Source organism: Physeter macrocephalus, chromosome 20, assembly GCF_002837175.3.
Source record: "Physeter macrocephalus isolate SW-GA chromosome 20, ASM283717v5, whole genome shotgun sequence".
Taxonomy (NCBI): Eukaryota; Metazoa; Chordata; class Mammalia; order Artiodactyla; family Physeteridae; genus Physeter; species Physeter macrocephalus.
The window spans coordinates 47,350,816-47,368,439 of record NC_041233.1 but is presented as its reverse complement, the minus strand read 5'-3'; the positions used below and the strand labels follow the sequence as shown (position 1 = coordinate 47,368,439).

Here is a 17,624-nt window from a genome sequence, read left to right as displayed (position 1 = left end):
ACGCCAAGTGGAGTATTTAAAACAACTCTCGATGTAATAATAAGGGCACTTCTTCAGAGCTTGTGAAGAAAACCTGCGTAGAAAAAGAAATGTCCATTTCCTTCTTGTAGATTCCATAGTGTGCATTTGTACGGAAAGGGAAAATTCAAAGAGCAGTCATCCATATAAATGAGCAACGTACACTCTTTATTCATCGGTAGTATTCTCCTTACCTGAAGGCCCAGTATTCTGGTGATGTGGTTGACAATTTCACGCGTCTTCTGGACCGGGTGTTTCCCAGGCTGTTCCCCATCCATACATCATAACCAACATCTGCCAGAAGGAAGGCCAAGCTGTTGTTGGGCAGGTTGCAAATCCAGTTACTGGCAGATGCAATTAAGTCATGCTGCAGATACACAGCAGGCTTTGCAGCTGCAAAATACAAGTAACAGGAGTTTTTTATATGAACTTCCTTGGTGCTTACAAGAAAATTCTTTTTCCTGACTCCCTGCAATACAGAAGGAAAGTTAAGAGATGAAATTTGGCACCAGGTAAGCCGAGGTTCTAGGGTTTTGAACTACTTCTGAAGCTGGGCAAGTTATTTATCTTCTCTATATCTTGTTTTTCTCTTTGCAAAATCTGGATTATGTGCACTGTATTGTATTGTTATTACAGCTATTGGAGTCAGATTGCCCTGATTTAAAATCTCTTCTGCTACGTGTTAACCTCTTTTTGCCTTAGTTAACTTATTTTGTAATGGGGAATAATAAAAATTGCTATCTTATAGTGTAGTTATAAGAATTAAGTTAGAATTAAAGTACACAAAATTCTGTCCAGCACAATATATATCTGCTCTACAATTATTTACATTAATGACATTTTATTTCTCAAAAAGCATCTGGTGACAAAACTAAGTTTTTTCCAAGATAATAACAAAGACAATAAAAATGCTATTTATTGAATGTTTCCTGAATGCCCGGCATTATGCTTTGCATTGTCAGAAAGCAAAATGCAAGGTTTTAAGTGAAATTTACACAAGGTAAAATTGTTAATTTGACGTAAAAATCCTACTCACAAGTGTAATTGGAACAATTTGACTAAAGAAAGAGAAAAAAAGAAGGAAACGGGGAAGTGGTGCTGAAAACATAGAGAAGAGAAAGAGAAGTGACTAGGATATTTCTGTCTTTTATAAATGGTTTGTGATGCTGTGTTGGTACCCCAGGACCTTCCCTTAAGTCACCTTTGGAGCTAGACCAGCTTTCTATGATTGAGTAGGCTAGATTGGCCTCTCAGAAAGCCCCAGTGAGGAAGTGAGGATAAAGTTTATATCCATTAATCCATCTTTTGAGGAAAAAGAGAAAGAAGAGGTGTTACTAATTCTGCTAAATTACAGCCAAAGAGCTGTCATAATCCATAGCCCCTTTCTAATCTGAGCCCTCAGGCAGCTTCTCATTGCAGAGACAGCTTTCATCGCATGCCTTTTGGCAGCTACCTGGCAGAACTGATAAGATAAAAGTTTGGGGAAACAAAGTTCTTGTGAGTATTTCCAAAGGTAATGGAGTTATTTTAGGGGATGGTCAGTTCTATAAAGTGAACAGCACCGTTCCACCTCTCTCTCTTTTTTAAAATCTAGATTGTCTCTTTAAATAACTAACCCTCTGATATAGGAAATTTTGGTTATACAGTGCTCCAAAGAACAAAAGGAGCTAAGAAATGAGAGAAGAAAGCAAACAGTTCTTGCCAAGTGGATTCCTCTCTTCTCTATAGATATCAACCTATATTGTAGGGAGCTAGAAATGGCTCTAACTGCCCTGAAGTATAGAACTAATAGGGTCAGATTTACTTTAAAAAATAAAATCCCAGTGACTTGCATAGAGAACTAATTACAAATGAAATAATCCTAGTTAGAAAGCTGTTGTAGTAGCTGGAGCACAAGACAATGGTGAAGTCGAAGCCTGGACCTGAGCAATGTTGAAGCTGAGAGTTTTCAGATTAGAGAGAAGTTTGGAAGGCAAAATTGATAGGTCTTGGTTATTGGCTGGGTATAGGAAGTGTGGGAGAGGAAAGTATCAAAATGACCCTAGAGTTTTGGTTTTTAAACCTGGAAAGTGGTATCTCTAGAATGAGACCAAGTTTTCTTTTGTTTCTGTGTTTGTTTGGAAAGAGGACAAAGTGATGCAGGAAAGGAAAGAGTAAATAGTGTATGTGAAAATGCTTTAAAAACTCCAAAGTGTTATGCAAATGAAATAGTAGAGGTGGTGGTGATGGGCTTTTAGGGCATGAACCACCCATTTCCTTGCATGGCCTTGCAATAAACCTTTCTCTGCTCCAAATTCCTACGTTTCAGTTTGTTTGGCCTCACTGTACATTGAGCACACGAACTTGCATTAACACTTTGCCTGGCAAAGCAATAAACTTATTCTTTCTACTTCACCCAGAACTCTGTCTCAGAGATTCAATTTGGCACCGGTGCACAGAAGCCGCGTTTTCGGCATCAGTAACAGCTAAGGTTCCTCTGAAATAGAAGTATAAAAGCCACAAAGCTGAACCACATTATAAGATACGAGAAGTGTCTCTAATAAGAAATATGTTACTTACCAGAGTCAATGACATAAAGATTACAATAGGTACAAGTATTTAGAAATGTGAGTTTCTGATTGTAAAGCCTAGCCAAAGGAAAGCAAATCAACAACAGCATAACACAATGTGTCTGCTTAATAGATTTAGAACAGTGATTCTCAAAGTAAGTATTTCTGACCAGAAGCATCAGTGTCACCTGGGAAATTGTTAGAAATGCAGATTTTTAGACTCACCCCAGACCTACTGAATCAGGAGCACTGGGGTTTAGTCCTAGCAATTTGTGTTTGTAAAAGCCTTTCAGGTGATTCTGATGTACACTAAACGTTGATGTTGAGAGACTTCTCCAGAGCATTTCTGTACGTCTCAGATCAGTTTTTTTCCAGGCTATCTTTTCAAGGATGTTTGTAAAGCAAACAGCCTGGAAAGACAGAAGTACTGTCTCTCTCCAGGGTAGAGGGCAGGTTTGTTCTTGACCAGTATGATAAAGAAAATGTCTCTCTCTGGGGCAGAGACTGGACAGGTCTCTGCTAACAGCCGCCTTTATAAGACTGGGGGCTTCCTAAGCGTGGGGATCCTCACTGGGACATAGATACACTATATGTCCAATGTTCATCTAGGCCTGCTTTCACATTATCCCTATGGATCTTGAAGATCAAGGGGAATGTGAAGGTCATGAAGTCTGTGTGTTATGAGTAATAGAGTCGTTTATCTTTGAACTGGGGGTTTCCTGTCTTCTGCCAGCATCCATGAAATTGTGGCAGGTTACCTTGCCAGCTTGCAAGACTAGTCACATCTGTGACAGATCAGAGCTACTGGACCAGGACACTCAAACACATTGGAATTCTTTCACTTTAGTCAGTTCTCTGCTCAGGTGTCACTTCTCAAAGGGACCTTTCCTGATCATTCTATTTAACATAGTGCCTTGTGTGCTTCCTACTCACCTATCTGCTATATTTTTATTATCAGTGGTTATATTACCCGATAACATAATATACATACATACATTTATCTGTTTATATTTTATTATCAACCTTCACCACTAAAATATAAGTTCTATGAGGGCAAAAGATTTGTCTTTTGTTCTGCATCCAGAACAGTGTCTAGCTTGATAAATATTTATTAAATGAATATCAATATAATGTATTCTGTACAACTTAAGCTTACTAAATGGATATAAATATTTTCCACGAGTAGGGCAGATATACTAGACCAAGAGGTTTTTTAAAAAATATTGAACCCAATTGATTAATTTTGCCCTGTTTTGATAATAAGTTCAGCCATATTTTGTATCATTGCTTGGACAGGCATTTAGCAGAAGGCATATAAAATAACTCTAGGATATCATTTCCAAATCGTCTCACCTCTTTTTTTGGTTTGAACTTGCTCTAGAGACAAACCATTTGCAGATCTTCTAATCTTTTAATTTCCTTTGGTGATTTGAGCTGTTTTAAATTCAATCAGCCTTTAGAATTCTGAAGAACAGTAAATGTATGCTATGAGATGTTTCAGAGTGAAAGTGTGAAACATAGAATCCTAAACTCATTAAAATGAAACATCTGAAGCTCTCAGAAAGGGTATATTAATGCTTCAATGATTAAAATTGTTTGGCAGTATCTTTAGTCAAGGAAAAAGAATTCTTTTTCTGACTGTGTGCCTGGCTGACTGTGAACTCACATTCTCAGCAAATCATGTATGTTTGTGCATAAATACGTGCATAATTTTATATGTATAATATTATACACGATGTATTATGCATATATTTATACACATAAAATATATAATATGCATTTGTAAAAATATGTATGTATACCTGTAAATATTTTTACACTCACAATGAACTTATATTCTTCAGTGTTCTATAATCTAATCTAACATCTTTATGATGAAGACATAAGGATTCACCAGCAGAGTCACCCGACTCCCAGTAAATAATCCTGTATCATAAATCTCCACCTAGTAGGTACTGGCCTTGCTATAGTGACATAAGTTGAACAATAAAATAGTAAGCTAAGTAATCTGGTGTTACTGAGTGTGCTGACATACATGGATTGTGTTCTCTACAGTAAGGAGCAGTAGATTGTTGGGACTTGTAGAGAGACCTTGAATTAAGGACATTTAAAAAAGCGTAAGTGTTTCACTGAAACCTCAAGCTAACAGATACGGCAAGTTAAGGAGCCCTGGTTTGGAGAGCCAACTGGATGATACAATAGATGAGATGAAAACTTTGGAAGAATGAGTAGGCCAACCACATGAATATGAGAAGAAGAAAGTATTTTTCAAATGCTTTTTCAGTCTCGGAAATAAACCTTGAAATAATTATATGGGGGTTAATATTCAGAGAAATATAATTCATTAAGCTCCAAAATGTACAGTAAGATAAAATCTTTAGATGGAAGCCAAATGGTCCCTCAGATTGGGTCTAACTTGGCTCCATAATTGTGTGTAAACTTTGGCTTTCTGTGTTTTTTAATATAACTTCAGTACTTAAAGATAGTCGCGTTTGACGAACTGCTTTATACCAACCAAAATCACAAGAAGGGCTGAATGAACCAGAATATCAATGCTTTATGTCTGCAGAGAAATTACCTGCTGTTCAGTAGATCATACACTTAATATTTTTTTTTTTTTTTTTTTTTTGTGGTATGCGGGCCTCCCTCTGCTGTGGCCTCTCCCGTTGCGGAGCACAGGCTCCGGACGCGCAGGCTCAGCGGCCATGGCTCACGGGCCCAGCCGCTCCGCGGCATGCGGGATCCTCCCAGACCGGGGCGCGAACCCGGTTCCCCTGCATCGGCAGGCGGACGCGCAACCACTGCGCCACCAGGGAAGCCCCATACACTTAATATTGACTGTTCTATGAACTTCTCACTTAGTAGGTTCGTCCAGCTTGAAGCTAAGATTGTCTGGTATGTAAGAACAACAAAATTAACTTAATAGATAGTGCCTTGGAGCTATAAAAGTAATAATGGGTCGTATTGGTTAAGTGCGATCATGAATCATGCACTAATTATATTAAACTCTCTTGCACAGAGTAGCCATTCAATACATAGTCGTTCAAAATTAATATGGAAAGCCTTACAACAACCCTTTGAGGTTGAAACATAGATCCATACTTACTGTAGAACTTACTATGACATCTCCTTGTTATGATGCCTTGACTTGCTTTACAGTTTATTTCAGCTATAATTTAATATCCTTGATGAGGTTTTAGATTCACTGCTATTATGAGCAACCCATCTGAAAACTACTTAGGGTGGGTTATTTAAGCAGACATTTCATCTCATCTATATTTTAATTTGTTTTCCTAAGTGCTATTTTCAAAAGGAAATTCTAGAGTGGCATCCTCCTTGTATGCCTTAAACATTTTTCCCTGTTTGGCTAAGATTATATACGGCTTTTGCAATCTGATCTCTTTGAGTAGGGCTACAATGACCAACTGAGACACAACAAAGCAGGTGAGGATGAGGTTTGCATCTGAAAGCACAAATCCCTTCCTGTACCTTCTTTTTTTCTTTTTCTTTTTTGAATTTTATTTTATTTACTTTTTTATACAGCAGGTTCTTATTAGTTATCCATTTTATACATATTAGTGTGTATATGTCAATACCTTCTAATATTTTCCATTCTTTACTTTTCTTCTCACCTCTATTCCTTCTTTCTCCTTCTAACATCTATCTAGCTACTTCTACTTTCTTTCACACTAGCAGAGAAGGCTCATATTCAACCGGCATTTTTCTCATACTAGATATCTGCGTAGAGCCTAGGAACTCAGATATCCAGTATTACTCTGAAAAATGCTTTAAAAAAAACCTCAGCACCACCTCACCCCATTGCCTCCCTCAGATAACTCTAGAAATATTTAATTTGAAAGTACAACGGAGCTATGTACATCAGCTTTGTGCAGCAGAAAGAGAAGAGTACTTGGGCTAGAATGTGTGGATTTTAACAATGGCAGTTGTACGTCCTTTATTAAGGTGCTCAACCTTTATGAACTTTAATATCCTCACTTGGAAAATGATGGGGTTAAACTAGGTCATGCTTAGGCATCTTTTAATTTTAGAATATCTTGACTTTTAAACATGTGAATCTTATTATATCTAGTAGGCTTGAGATTACAACTCAGTTCTCTGTTCAGATATATTGGTCTTCCTATGAGTTATGCACAGAGCATGGATACATACTTGTAAACCCAAAATAAATTAAGAATTTTGGAGGGGAATGTGAGCAACAATATGATGGTGCAAGTTAAGAGGTATGTATGAGGCACAGCTTGGGGAATGTGCGTACTCAAGGCATCTGGTAAGTAGAAGCCAGGGATGATGCTAAATATCCTACAATGTCCAGGACAATAAAAAAATTCTCTGTCCAAAAATGTCAATAATGTTGAGGTTAAGAAATTCTTTACCTCCCACCTTCCTGAACTGGGGGTTGCCTGTTGCTTCCTAAGCTACCCTTGTTCTTTTCTCCCTAGAAAGGGAAAGTGAGCTGACCTCAATTCAATTTACAGTCTAATTTGCCTTTTCGTGGAGTTTAACAAGCAAAAGAGCAAGTGATATCCCCATAGCACAGATGGAGAGACTGAGCTTTAGCAACAATAGACAATAGAAAGAAAACAATTTACTCAATCTCAAGTGTGCATACGAGGTATCAATACTCAACCCCAAGACTGTCTTTTGGCAACACCCATGATTCATGGCTCATTATCGACCTGGAGTTTAGAAGATAAACTGAATGGGAGGATTGGAAGAGAAGTTTCACCTCCCAAGACTGTGTTCTCTCAAGAGTTTCTAGATAAATTTTCAAGTGAAAAAAATCTAATTAAAAAAAATTCTTTTCAATGAAAAATGACCAATGAAAAGTTTGTTGATGCTAATATATTTTGAAAGTCAGAATTACAGAAAGAAACATTGCATTTAAAACAGTACAGAAAACTATGTGGAAGAGAAGAAATTATTTTGGGAAAAGTAAATGAATAATTCTTTAAATCCAGCATGACTTTTTATCTTCTGCCATCATAGAAATGATTTCATTGTAAACTTCTCGAGGTGCATCCATTGCCCAGATAAAGTCCAGGTGATTGTAAGTAGGAATTTCCTTGTGGTAAATGAGATTAGACAGTTTTGGAAGCAAAAGTTCAACATCCTGAGGGTCAGCCAACAGGTCATTGTCACCGCTCCATACTGCAATTGGCACATCCATGGCTGTCAAATTGTAGTTGGGAGGTGTGGCCTAAAACACAAGAGGAAAAGAATCAGAGTTTTTATAAGTAACTGCACTTGAAACTCAATACTTACTCAGTGGGTAGATTAGATATCATTAACTAACCTAGTTTTTTAAAAATTGAGATATAATTGATATATAGCATTATACTAGTTGCAGGTGTGCTACAATGATTCCATACATGTATACATTGTGAAACGATGACCACAATAAATCTAGTTAACATCTACCAGCACATGTAGTTTTTTTATATATATATTTGTAATGAGAGCTTTTAAGATATACTCTCTTGGCAACTTTCAAATGTACAGTACAGTATTATTAACTATAGTCACCATGCTGTACATTACATCTCCAGGTCGTACTTATTTTATAACTGGAAGTTCATACTTTTTGACCACCTTTACCCATTTTGCCCATGCCTCTGGCAACCACCAATCTGTTTTCCGTATCTATGAGGTTTTTAAATTTTTTTATTTTTTAGATGCCACATGTAAGTGAGATCATACAATATTTATCTGTCTGTGTCTAGCTTATTTCATTTAGCATAATATCCTCAAGGTCCATCCATGTTGTCACAAGTGGCATGACCCAGTTTCATAAGTAAATCTTTTTTTTTTTTTGTGGTATGCGGGCCTCCCTCTGCTGCGGCCTCTCCCATTGCAGAACACAGGCTCCGGACGCACAGGCCCAGCGGCCATGGCTCACGGGCCCAGCCGCTCCGCGGCATGAGGGATCCTCCCAGACCGGGACGCGAACCCGGCTCCCCCGCATTGGCAGGCGGACGCGCAACCACTGCGCCACCAGGGAAGCCCTCATAAGTAAATCTTAACAATTATTGCTCAGAGTTACCTTTATCCACAGAGGAACATGGATGCAGTGTTTTAAATTAGTGCTTCTCCAATTCTAAAGGCCCTGTGAATCACTAGGGGATCTTAATAAAATGAAGAATCAGATCCAGTATATCTGGAGAAAGAGCCTAGATTCTGCATTCCCAGACGATGCTGAGGCTGCTGGTCCTGGACCATGCTTTGAATAGGCGGGCTTTAGATAATAATTCTTACAAAGTAAAAACTTAGATTTCGACTCAAGCTGAAGGAAGTGAATCTGACTGAATTTTAACTGTGATAGATAGTTTCTACACAAATAGTTACTCAAAATGTCCTGAGTCATTTATTTTGGCTTTGTATGGCCTTCCAGTATAGTCATTCCATAGGTAATCATTTCATTTAAGGAGCTGTATTTGTTAAATACTTGCCTGATTTTACTAAATATAGGTTCAAATTCTGAGAAAATCTATCAGTAGCCCCATTTCCTATTTCTACAAAATCTCCATTCGCACATAGATTTTAAAGAGATTCATAAAGCAGGCCAAGGGGACAAGAGAATCACCGCTAATTTTCCCAATGTTCACAGAGAATTTTGTTAGTTTTTAAAGATGATATTCTCAAGAATTCTAATCCAATATACAAATATTTTCTTTATCTTTATGTAATAGCCAATTCACCAAAGAAAAATATTTTATTATATACAATTTTTCATAGTATTTTAATACTTTACTATATTTCTTTATATGTGGAAGAAAAGGGAAAATTGTGGAGAATATCCATAAGAATAAACCTACTTTTCTTTACTCATATTCCACTATTCAAAGTGTTTTCCAGAACCTAGCTTCTGGCTCTTTAATTAGTGTCACTCCCTCAGTCAGTTGAAACCATCCTGAGTTTGGCTTGATTGAAGGGAGAATGGAATTGAGAGTGGGTGTTTCACGCCCCACTTGGCCCTTCAAGACAGAGTCTCTGATTACTGTTATTAGAGCCCAGTAGAAAGATAGAGTCTGTGTCTGGGGGGTTTGAGGTTGTGATGGTTGGGGGGAAAAGTCTTTACAACAAATGTTTGATCTGATTGTGTTCAGAAAACCTCTTTAAAGACATCAGAGATGTAAAAACAAGGAGGCTGGGCCATCTTTTTCACACAAAAGACATAGTGGTGAAAAGATATAAATCCCTTGTAGATATTGAGTCATTGAAGCAGATGAAAATTAATAGGGTTGTTACTACTTGGATGGAAAAATTGGACGTGGGGTGAAGTAGGAGGGGAAAGAATTACAAAAAAAACACAGAGTACTTCTCTCATTCAAAATTAGCCTGTGACAATCTGAGAGTTTATCCTGAGCTGACATTACCCATTAATTACTGTCAATAACTCCCTGAGTCTGGGTGGAGAGATGAAAAGTTATTGTCTCAACTCATATTAACCTCAGGTACGATGGACTCCAAAGCCTGGCTTCTTTGTACTACAAGTAGGAGGAATGCTCAATCTATCTACCTGCATACAAGGTTCTTGTCTGCTGAAAAATATTTCCAGCCTTGAACTGCAAGCATACCATCCTTCTTTTATGTCTGGGAATATGGTGAGAAAACTTCTCTGGCCATCAACAAAGGATAGGAAATTGTTTAAGAAGACCAGAGATTCCAGCTCTATCCCATGAACAGTTAGAGTTATTGGTTTAGGGAATTCCCTGGCGGTCCTGTGGTTAGGACTCTGCACTGTCACTGCCACGAGCCTGGGTTTGATCCCTGGTTGGGGAACTAAGATCTGGTAAGCCTCGCAGAGCAGCCAAAAAAAAAAAAAAAAAAAGGAGCTATTGGTTTATTATAACAGTTAGTTGCACTTTGGAAAGGAGAAGACAGCATGCCGGGTGTCTGGGATACAGGGCAGATCTGTCTAATGCAGCGAGGGGTGATAAGATCTAGAAAGTTCTCACTGCAGTGGTGTGGTACTTTGAGGGCAGCTTGAATGAGCACAGACACTGGAGCATGAAGGCTCAGTGGAAGAATTAGAGACCAGTGTGATGTTCCACATGACAAAAAGACTCAAAGGATAGAGTCATCTACTTTATAATTTCCTTAAGGCTAGGTCTAGGTAACAACATTCCTTTGGAAAATACCTGCAGTTATCGTAATTTCATCTTTAACTTTTTATATCTTTGTCTTTCAAAATGCAAATAACCTCAACTTAAAATGCTTACCTGGTTATAATGCAGTAGGTTCTGAGTTGGGGTTCCCCAGTCAAAACCTTGGAATTTGCCAGACTTAACAGCCTAACGTAGAGAAATTAAAGACACGAGGAAATTAAAAAGTCACTTGGCTATGTAAATAATAAAATGCCAACTTTTCCAAGTAGTTTGCTTTTAATTTAAATATTATTTAAAATTTTTTTCTCATTCCAAAAATAGACTATTAATCCTCCACAACAATTTATTCAAGTTTAAATGCAGCTTTGCTTGAAATAATTTCAAGTCATAATCATCATTTATTTCTTGTTACCCAAAGCACCTGTTTTTTGTAGGATTTTCATTCACATGGATTGATAGATATTTTCATCTGGTAGTCATGTGCCAGAAAAATTCCCTTTTAGAAGCATTTGAAAGAATATTTTAAGACTGTGCTTTAAGTACATTGTTAATGGTTTAGGCCCACAAAAAAAGTTTTAGCAGCTTGAAATGATACCTGACTCCAGTGGAGGGCGTTTTGAACTGAAGTTCCTGCTGGATTATGTGCTAGATACACATCTAAGCGACTCTAGAAAGCAAACACACAAGCACACACATGCGCACTTAGATGTATGTTCAGTTTCTCACAAACATCTAAGGCTTAACTTTTTCTGATCCAGATCAAGTTTTATGGGCAGCATTACTGGCAGGATATGAGCAAAAAAGTTGTACATCACTTTATGGCTTGCAAACTGTGATTATATGGGCTAATTTCGAGGGTATATAACCAAACTAAACAATTTTGAGGGAGAATAGTTGTCAGTGTATAACACTATTAGTAGCAAAACATGATATACTATGAGCATTGTTTTGTACTATGTTCTATATACTTTACATATGTTAGCTCATTTAATCTTCACAACAACTCATTTCATGGATAAGGAAATCAAGATGGAGTTCAAGTGCACTGCAAAGATAGGATTTGAATTTAGGCTTTTACCCTGAATCCATATTCTTAACTACTTTCTGATACTGCGTTTTGTCATATGTGCTTTTAAACATCCACTTGGTGCAAAGCAAATGAAATAGAAGGTAAAGAGTGTGGACAAGATCTTACATAAATGCTCTGAAATAAGTTTTAGAAAGTTTATGGAGATGACTATCAGCATTAAAAATATTTAAAGTAATATTTATTCAATATCTAGACATATTTTTCCTACAGAGGAACCTGACAACTTGGTTCAATGCCTCCGCTCACAGAATTTAAATGTCACACCAATTATTCAGGTGATTAGAAGTGAGTAGGGAGTTGTTTGTTTTGTTTTGTTTTTCCTACAAGCTGTTTACTTCAGGGCACAGTGAGGTGATGGAAGAAACGTGGAGGCAACAAAACTGGGAGCAATGACTTGTGATTTCTCTTGGGCTTATCTGCATATCATGGACAGAATTCTGAAGTGACTCCTGGTTCTAATAAAGTACCATTCCTAAGTGATGATGAGACAAATAATCACGAGGGTTGCTCAAAATATTCAGAATAGAAATTTCAATGCATACAAACCATGTTCAAGTTTTTATTGTCAAATCCAGTCATGGCAAACAAGGCATTCCTACAAAGGACATCCAATATCTCACGGGAGCACACTTCAGCACCAAGTAATTTTTCAAAAAAATTGTGTGGGTAGAACATTTTGTTACCAAATAGAATCTGAAAAATAAAAGCATCATTAAAGATTTGCAAATAACAAGCTGCAGAAAAGACATTAATGTGTCTTGTTTACTGGTACAAATGGGAATAGACATTATATTTTCATACTTCTATATGTTGTCTTAAGAGGTTTAAATACTCTCTCTCACTGAATCCCCACAATAAAGATATGGAATGGACAGGGCAGGTATGAGTATTGAGTATTAATTGCTGCACTGAGAACTGCACTGGCTGCTGAGAAGTATAAGACACAGAGTTACAGTCTAGTTGGGGTCATAGGAGTTAGGGAATAAATTCATAAAACAACATGGTAGAATATCATAATTAAGTGCCAAGATGTGTGATTTCAGCAATAAATAATAAAAAGAATCAGGAGGGGAAATGGTGACTTCCAAGCCATATTTTCAGCAAAACCTTTAAGAAGACAAAGAGGCTTGGTAGTTTAAAAATTGAAAGGACACACCCTAATTGTTCTTAAAATGAGTAGACACTTTGTTATCCCCATTTTATTTAATTTATTTTCTATTGAAGTATAGTTGACTTACAATATTATGTTAGTTTCAGGTATACAACATAGAGACTCCATATTTTCAAAATTATAGTCCATACAAAGTTATTATAGAGTATTAACTCTATTTCTTGTGCTATACATTATATCCATATGACTTACTTATTTTATAACTGGTAGTTTGTACCCTGTTATCCCCACTTTATACGTGAGAACATAAGGCTAAAGAATAGTTAGGATCTTGGCCTAGTGAGAACTGGATTACAGCTAGAATCTTGATCTAAGCCTCAAGCCTCTGACCTAAGGTCTAATGCTTTTTTAAAAACCTCTCTCTACATTGCCTGTCAGAGAATTTGAATATGAGTAAGAAACAAACAAGTTCTGAATCAATGCAACCTGTAAACATACTCAGGGTCATCACACAATTTTACATTTTGAGTAAAAGCTTTACAAATGTAGTTGGTCTGTAGATAAAATCTCTTAGATTTTAGGCATGCATGTTAATTGAGTGAAAAAAAAAAAAAAAGAATAGCATTCAATCACAGAAGAAAATGGCATCATTAAGTTTTGTAGCCTGAGGTAAACTGTTCTCCTAAAGGAGACTGTGTATGTGTGTGTATGTGTTGGTTTCGGTGGGTGGGAGAAGTCAGTGATTAAACACTGGAAAAAGGAAAGATTATTAATTCGCTACCATGTATGCCTCCATAATATTTACAGTTTATTGAAATCTATGCTACTGCCCTATGAAATCCCCATTTAAAGAGGAAGGAGCTCTTAGGAAAAGGCTTGGAAAGCCAAGGGTATATGATAAGGGGTCTCCAAGTCCTTGCCTCACTTCACCATTGCTATCTTCCCCCTCTCTCTCCTTTTCCCTTCCCTTCCTTTTCTTTCCTATCCTTCTTCTTCCCACTTTTCTTGGACCAGGTGGTTTAGGCTTCTCATTTGACTCTTTTGCTTTTATTTCCCTTTCCCTGGTCTTGGGGGAGGGAATCACAGCCTTGAAGACCTGTGTGGGTGCTTGGTAAAGAAACATCCATGGAAGGAGCAAAAACTCTCCCAGGCATTGCTAATCCACACAAAGCAATCGAGAATAAAGAAATCGGTGGGGATCTCATAAACTATAATGGGGATTCAACCATGGTCAGTGCTATTCAAGAAATAATATAAACATGTTAATTTCCATCCTTGAATATAAACATGATTGTCCACCAGGTGTTTGTTCTCTTTCCATTACTTGGAAATCCACAAACAATTTAATATCTTAGACCCAGTTAAAGGGAATCACATACCTTGAAGAGGAAGGGAGGAATGAGTGAAAGTTTGGTCAACAGGCTTTTGGTATACTTCACCGTGCCAACTGGGGCTAATGCATAGAAGGTTTTGATTTTTTGAGCCAGCGTGAGATTAGTAGAAAAGGCGATAAAACCTGAAAAAGAACAACAAAAGGTGAAAGGTGTGTGTGTGTGCTTTACAATGTGACATTACTTTGGATTTACTAAGGGTGCCATCTGGGACAACATGAAATCGACAGAATGATCAGATTTTAGTATATTTGTTTTATTTTCATAGATTCTCTCTGGGAACATGAGGGTAGAACTTTTTGAAAGTTATAATAAACTCTTTTATCTGATTTTAGAAAATAGGCCAACTTTAGAATAATCATGTGGTAACAAAAATGTTATAATTTATATTACAACAGGTTTGGTTCAGTTTAAAATTATCTAATCTCATAGCAATGAGATAATTAACATTTAATATGAGTAGGGTATATAAGTGGAAAGGTTAAAGCACAAATTTGAAATGTGTCCAAGCAGAGTTTGAAACCTGGTTCTGTGATTTATTAGCTTTGTGACATTGGAAAAGTCACCTAAACTCTAAGAGCCTTAGTTTCCTCATCTAAAAATGCATGTAATAATGAATGCTTCCTTGGGTTGTTTAGAAAGTACTTGAGATGAATCATGTAAAGTATTTACCAGGAACTAGTCACATAGTAAATGCTTGACAAATGAGAAGCTGAGATAATTCCAACATCTATATACAATAAACATTTTCAGCCTGTCTGCTTTTAATTGTTTTCATGAACAGTAGCATATAAATAGACTGGGTTCTAATCAAAGAATTATCAACTTAAATTCTTTACAGTTGAATTACATAGGACAATCTCTCCCTACTGTTAATAATGACCTATTGACGAGACTCAATAATGCCCTGAAACAAAATTTTTCCGATTTATAAAACGGCCTCAGTTACATAATATCCAGCCTGATCCCAATGGAGGAAGAATGGTCTTTCCAAGAGCGCTCTGTTTATTAAGGGATTCTTTATCTGGTTGCCTAACTCTGCAGCTATCAGCCAACAGATCACCCAGAGTAAGCAAGAATCAAATGCAAGGAGCCTGAGTGGGTGTCCATGGGTCCATATAGAGTCGGGACAGGTGACTTCTCAGAATAAACTTAATCCCACTTTAGACACAGTTCTATCAAGGATACTTATCTAACTTTCAATTATACAGCAAATTGATTGGAAGATGTAAATTAGAAGGCAGAAAAAATTTCCTGAAATTTATGAGTATGGTGACATAATGACAAACTATCCAATGGTGAAAAAGAAGAATGAAAAGAAGTTCAAATGAAAAAAGTGAAAAATTTAAATACTCAAGAGACTGGTAGGTTGGAGCTATTTTGTGTCAGGACAAGCAGTTCTATTGATATCAATAACTCCTAAGGAAATTGTTGCATTTCAGCTAAATGCAATCATTTTATAGCCCTATATCATTGAAAAAAAGTTAAGCTATGTTCAACATGTTCTATGTAAAAAAGCATGGGCATTGGTCATAAGTTGAGGTAGATTTCCATCCAAAAGGGTTAAATTTTGGATAGTTTTGGAAACTAAAGGAGTAAATTTTAGGAATCTAGAACATTTCTCACTTTTTAACAAAGAATTTGAATCCATGGTTAACCATGTGTTTTGTTGCTGTTCTTCATTGCCCTGATTTCTCTTCGAGTCCAAGGCATTTACTCAGCTGAAGCTGCAGGGAGACTTGATTTTGCATTTTCTCAAGAGAACCCAAGGTCCCTTCCTGGGTCATCCTGCATTGAATGACTGGTCAACAAGTGGGTAAAGGACCAGCCAGCTAGTCCCACTGATGAAGCCTCTGAAGAGCCATCTCATAAGAGCTGGCTGAGGACTTTTGGGGACTGCATCACTGCCCAACTTCTCCCTTTGCCTAGTCCTGCTTTTTTGCCCTTTCCTCTAAAAGTGCTTTTATTAAAAAAAAAAAAAAAAGCACAAATCCTCATCTCCTTCGGCCCATAACATATTACACAATGACAGAAACATTGGGAAGCTCTTCCTCACTGACCCTTTTTTCTGTCTAAAATTCTACCAGTGGGATCCATGCTTTAGGATGAACAAGCAGTGGGAAGAGAACTTCCACAGGCTTCTACCAACTATTTCATCCACTTTGCTGAATATGTCCATGTATGGACATTCGGATTGCTTAGAATTGTAGTAAGAAGTAATGTCATTGGCTGACAGTGAGGATCAGCATAAAAAATACATCATTATTTCTCCCATATAATCCCCTATTCCCCCTTCTGCTTCCATCCTTTCTCTTCCCTTTACAGTTTCACTCACGGTCTCTTAAATTTCCTTGATTATGCTTTTGTCCCAACCATTCCACCAAAGTTGCTGTTAGAAAGGTTCCCTTATAGCTTCTAGGTTGCCAGAACCAATAGTCAGTTCTCAGACTTCATTTCACATGATTGATCAAAGCCTCTTCCACAGTTGACTGAAGTATTTTCCTAATAACACTTTCTCTACTTGTCTTCCAGAACACTAGACATTCCTGGCTTCCCTTACACCACAGTCACCATTATTTTCCAGTTTATTCACTTGATTCCAAAACAACTGTGGCCCAGGTCTTAGTGCTTGGACTCCTCCTCTTTTCTGTCTGAGCTCAATTCTTTGGTTATTGCATCCTGTCTCATGTACTGATGATTCACATTTTGTATTTTCAGCACAATCTTCCCTCCTAAACTCCAGATTTGTATCTACAGTTGACTGCTTGACGTTCCACCTGGATCTCCAATAGCACTTAACACTTGGGTCCAGAATTGAGCCCCTGCTCTCCCCACCGCCTCAGCTGTTCTTACTGTCTCCCTCATCTTCGCTAATGGCATCTCCATCATCCCAGTGCTCTGGCCATAAATCGTGGTGTCATCCATGACTCCTCTTTCTCTTACACTCCATATCCATTACATAAGCAAATTCTGCTGGTTCCCCCCACCCCCGCCCCACTCTCTCTCTCTCTCTCTCCCTCTCTCTCTCTCTCTCTCTCTCTCTCTCTCTCTCTCTCTCTCTCTCTCTATATATATATATATATATATATATATATATATATATATATATAATACGTCTAGAACCTAACCAGGTATCTTTACCACCCCCTCTTCTAGGTCACTATCATCTCTCCCCTGGGTTACAATAAGAGTTCAGTGACTGCTTTCTCTGCTCCAGCCCTGTTTTCCTTCACCAACTGGAAGGATCCTGTTAACATGTCAGATCATGTAACTCCTCTACGCAAACTTTTCTATGGTTTCCTTTTCACTCAGAGAGAAAGCAAAAATCCCTACAACAGC

At 37.5% G+C, this 17,624-nt stretch overlaps 1 protein-coding gene across 2 annotated transcripts in view; it reads right to left on the bottom strand.

The window, feature by feature from the left end:
• LOC102987447 (gastric triacylglycerol lipase) overlaps nt 1–17,624 on the bottom strand; it is a 31,691-nt gene that overhangs the window by 7,633 nt on the left and 6,434 nt on the right. Inside the window, exons 6-10 of one of the 2 annotated variants that reach the window (XM_007100987.2) lie at nt 14,274–14,410; nt 12,330–12,476; nt 11,289–11,360; nt 10,808–10,879; nt 7,416–7,785 (exon numbers count right to left, since the gene is read on the bottom strand). In XM_007100987.2, coding sequence (XP_007101049.2) covers nt 7,537–7,785; nt 10,808–10,879; nt 11,289–11,360; nt 12,330–12,476; nt 14,274–14,410 — 677 coding nt within the window. In that variant the 3' untranslated portion in view covers nt 7,416–7,536. Of the gene's footprint in view, nt 1–7,415; nt 7,786–10,807; nt 10,880–11,288; nt 11,361–12,329; nt 12,477–14,273; nt 14,411–17,624 lie in introns of those variants that run through there. The other variant, XM_055080962.1, reaches the window with a different exon arrangement.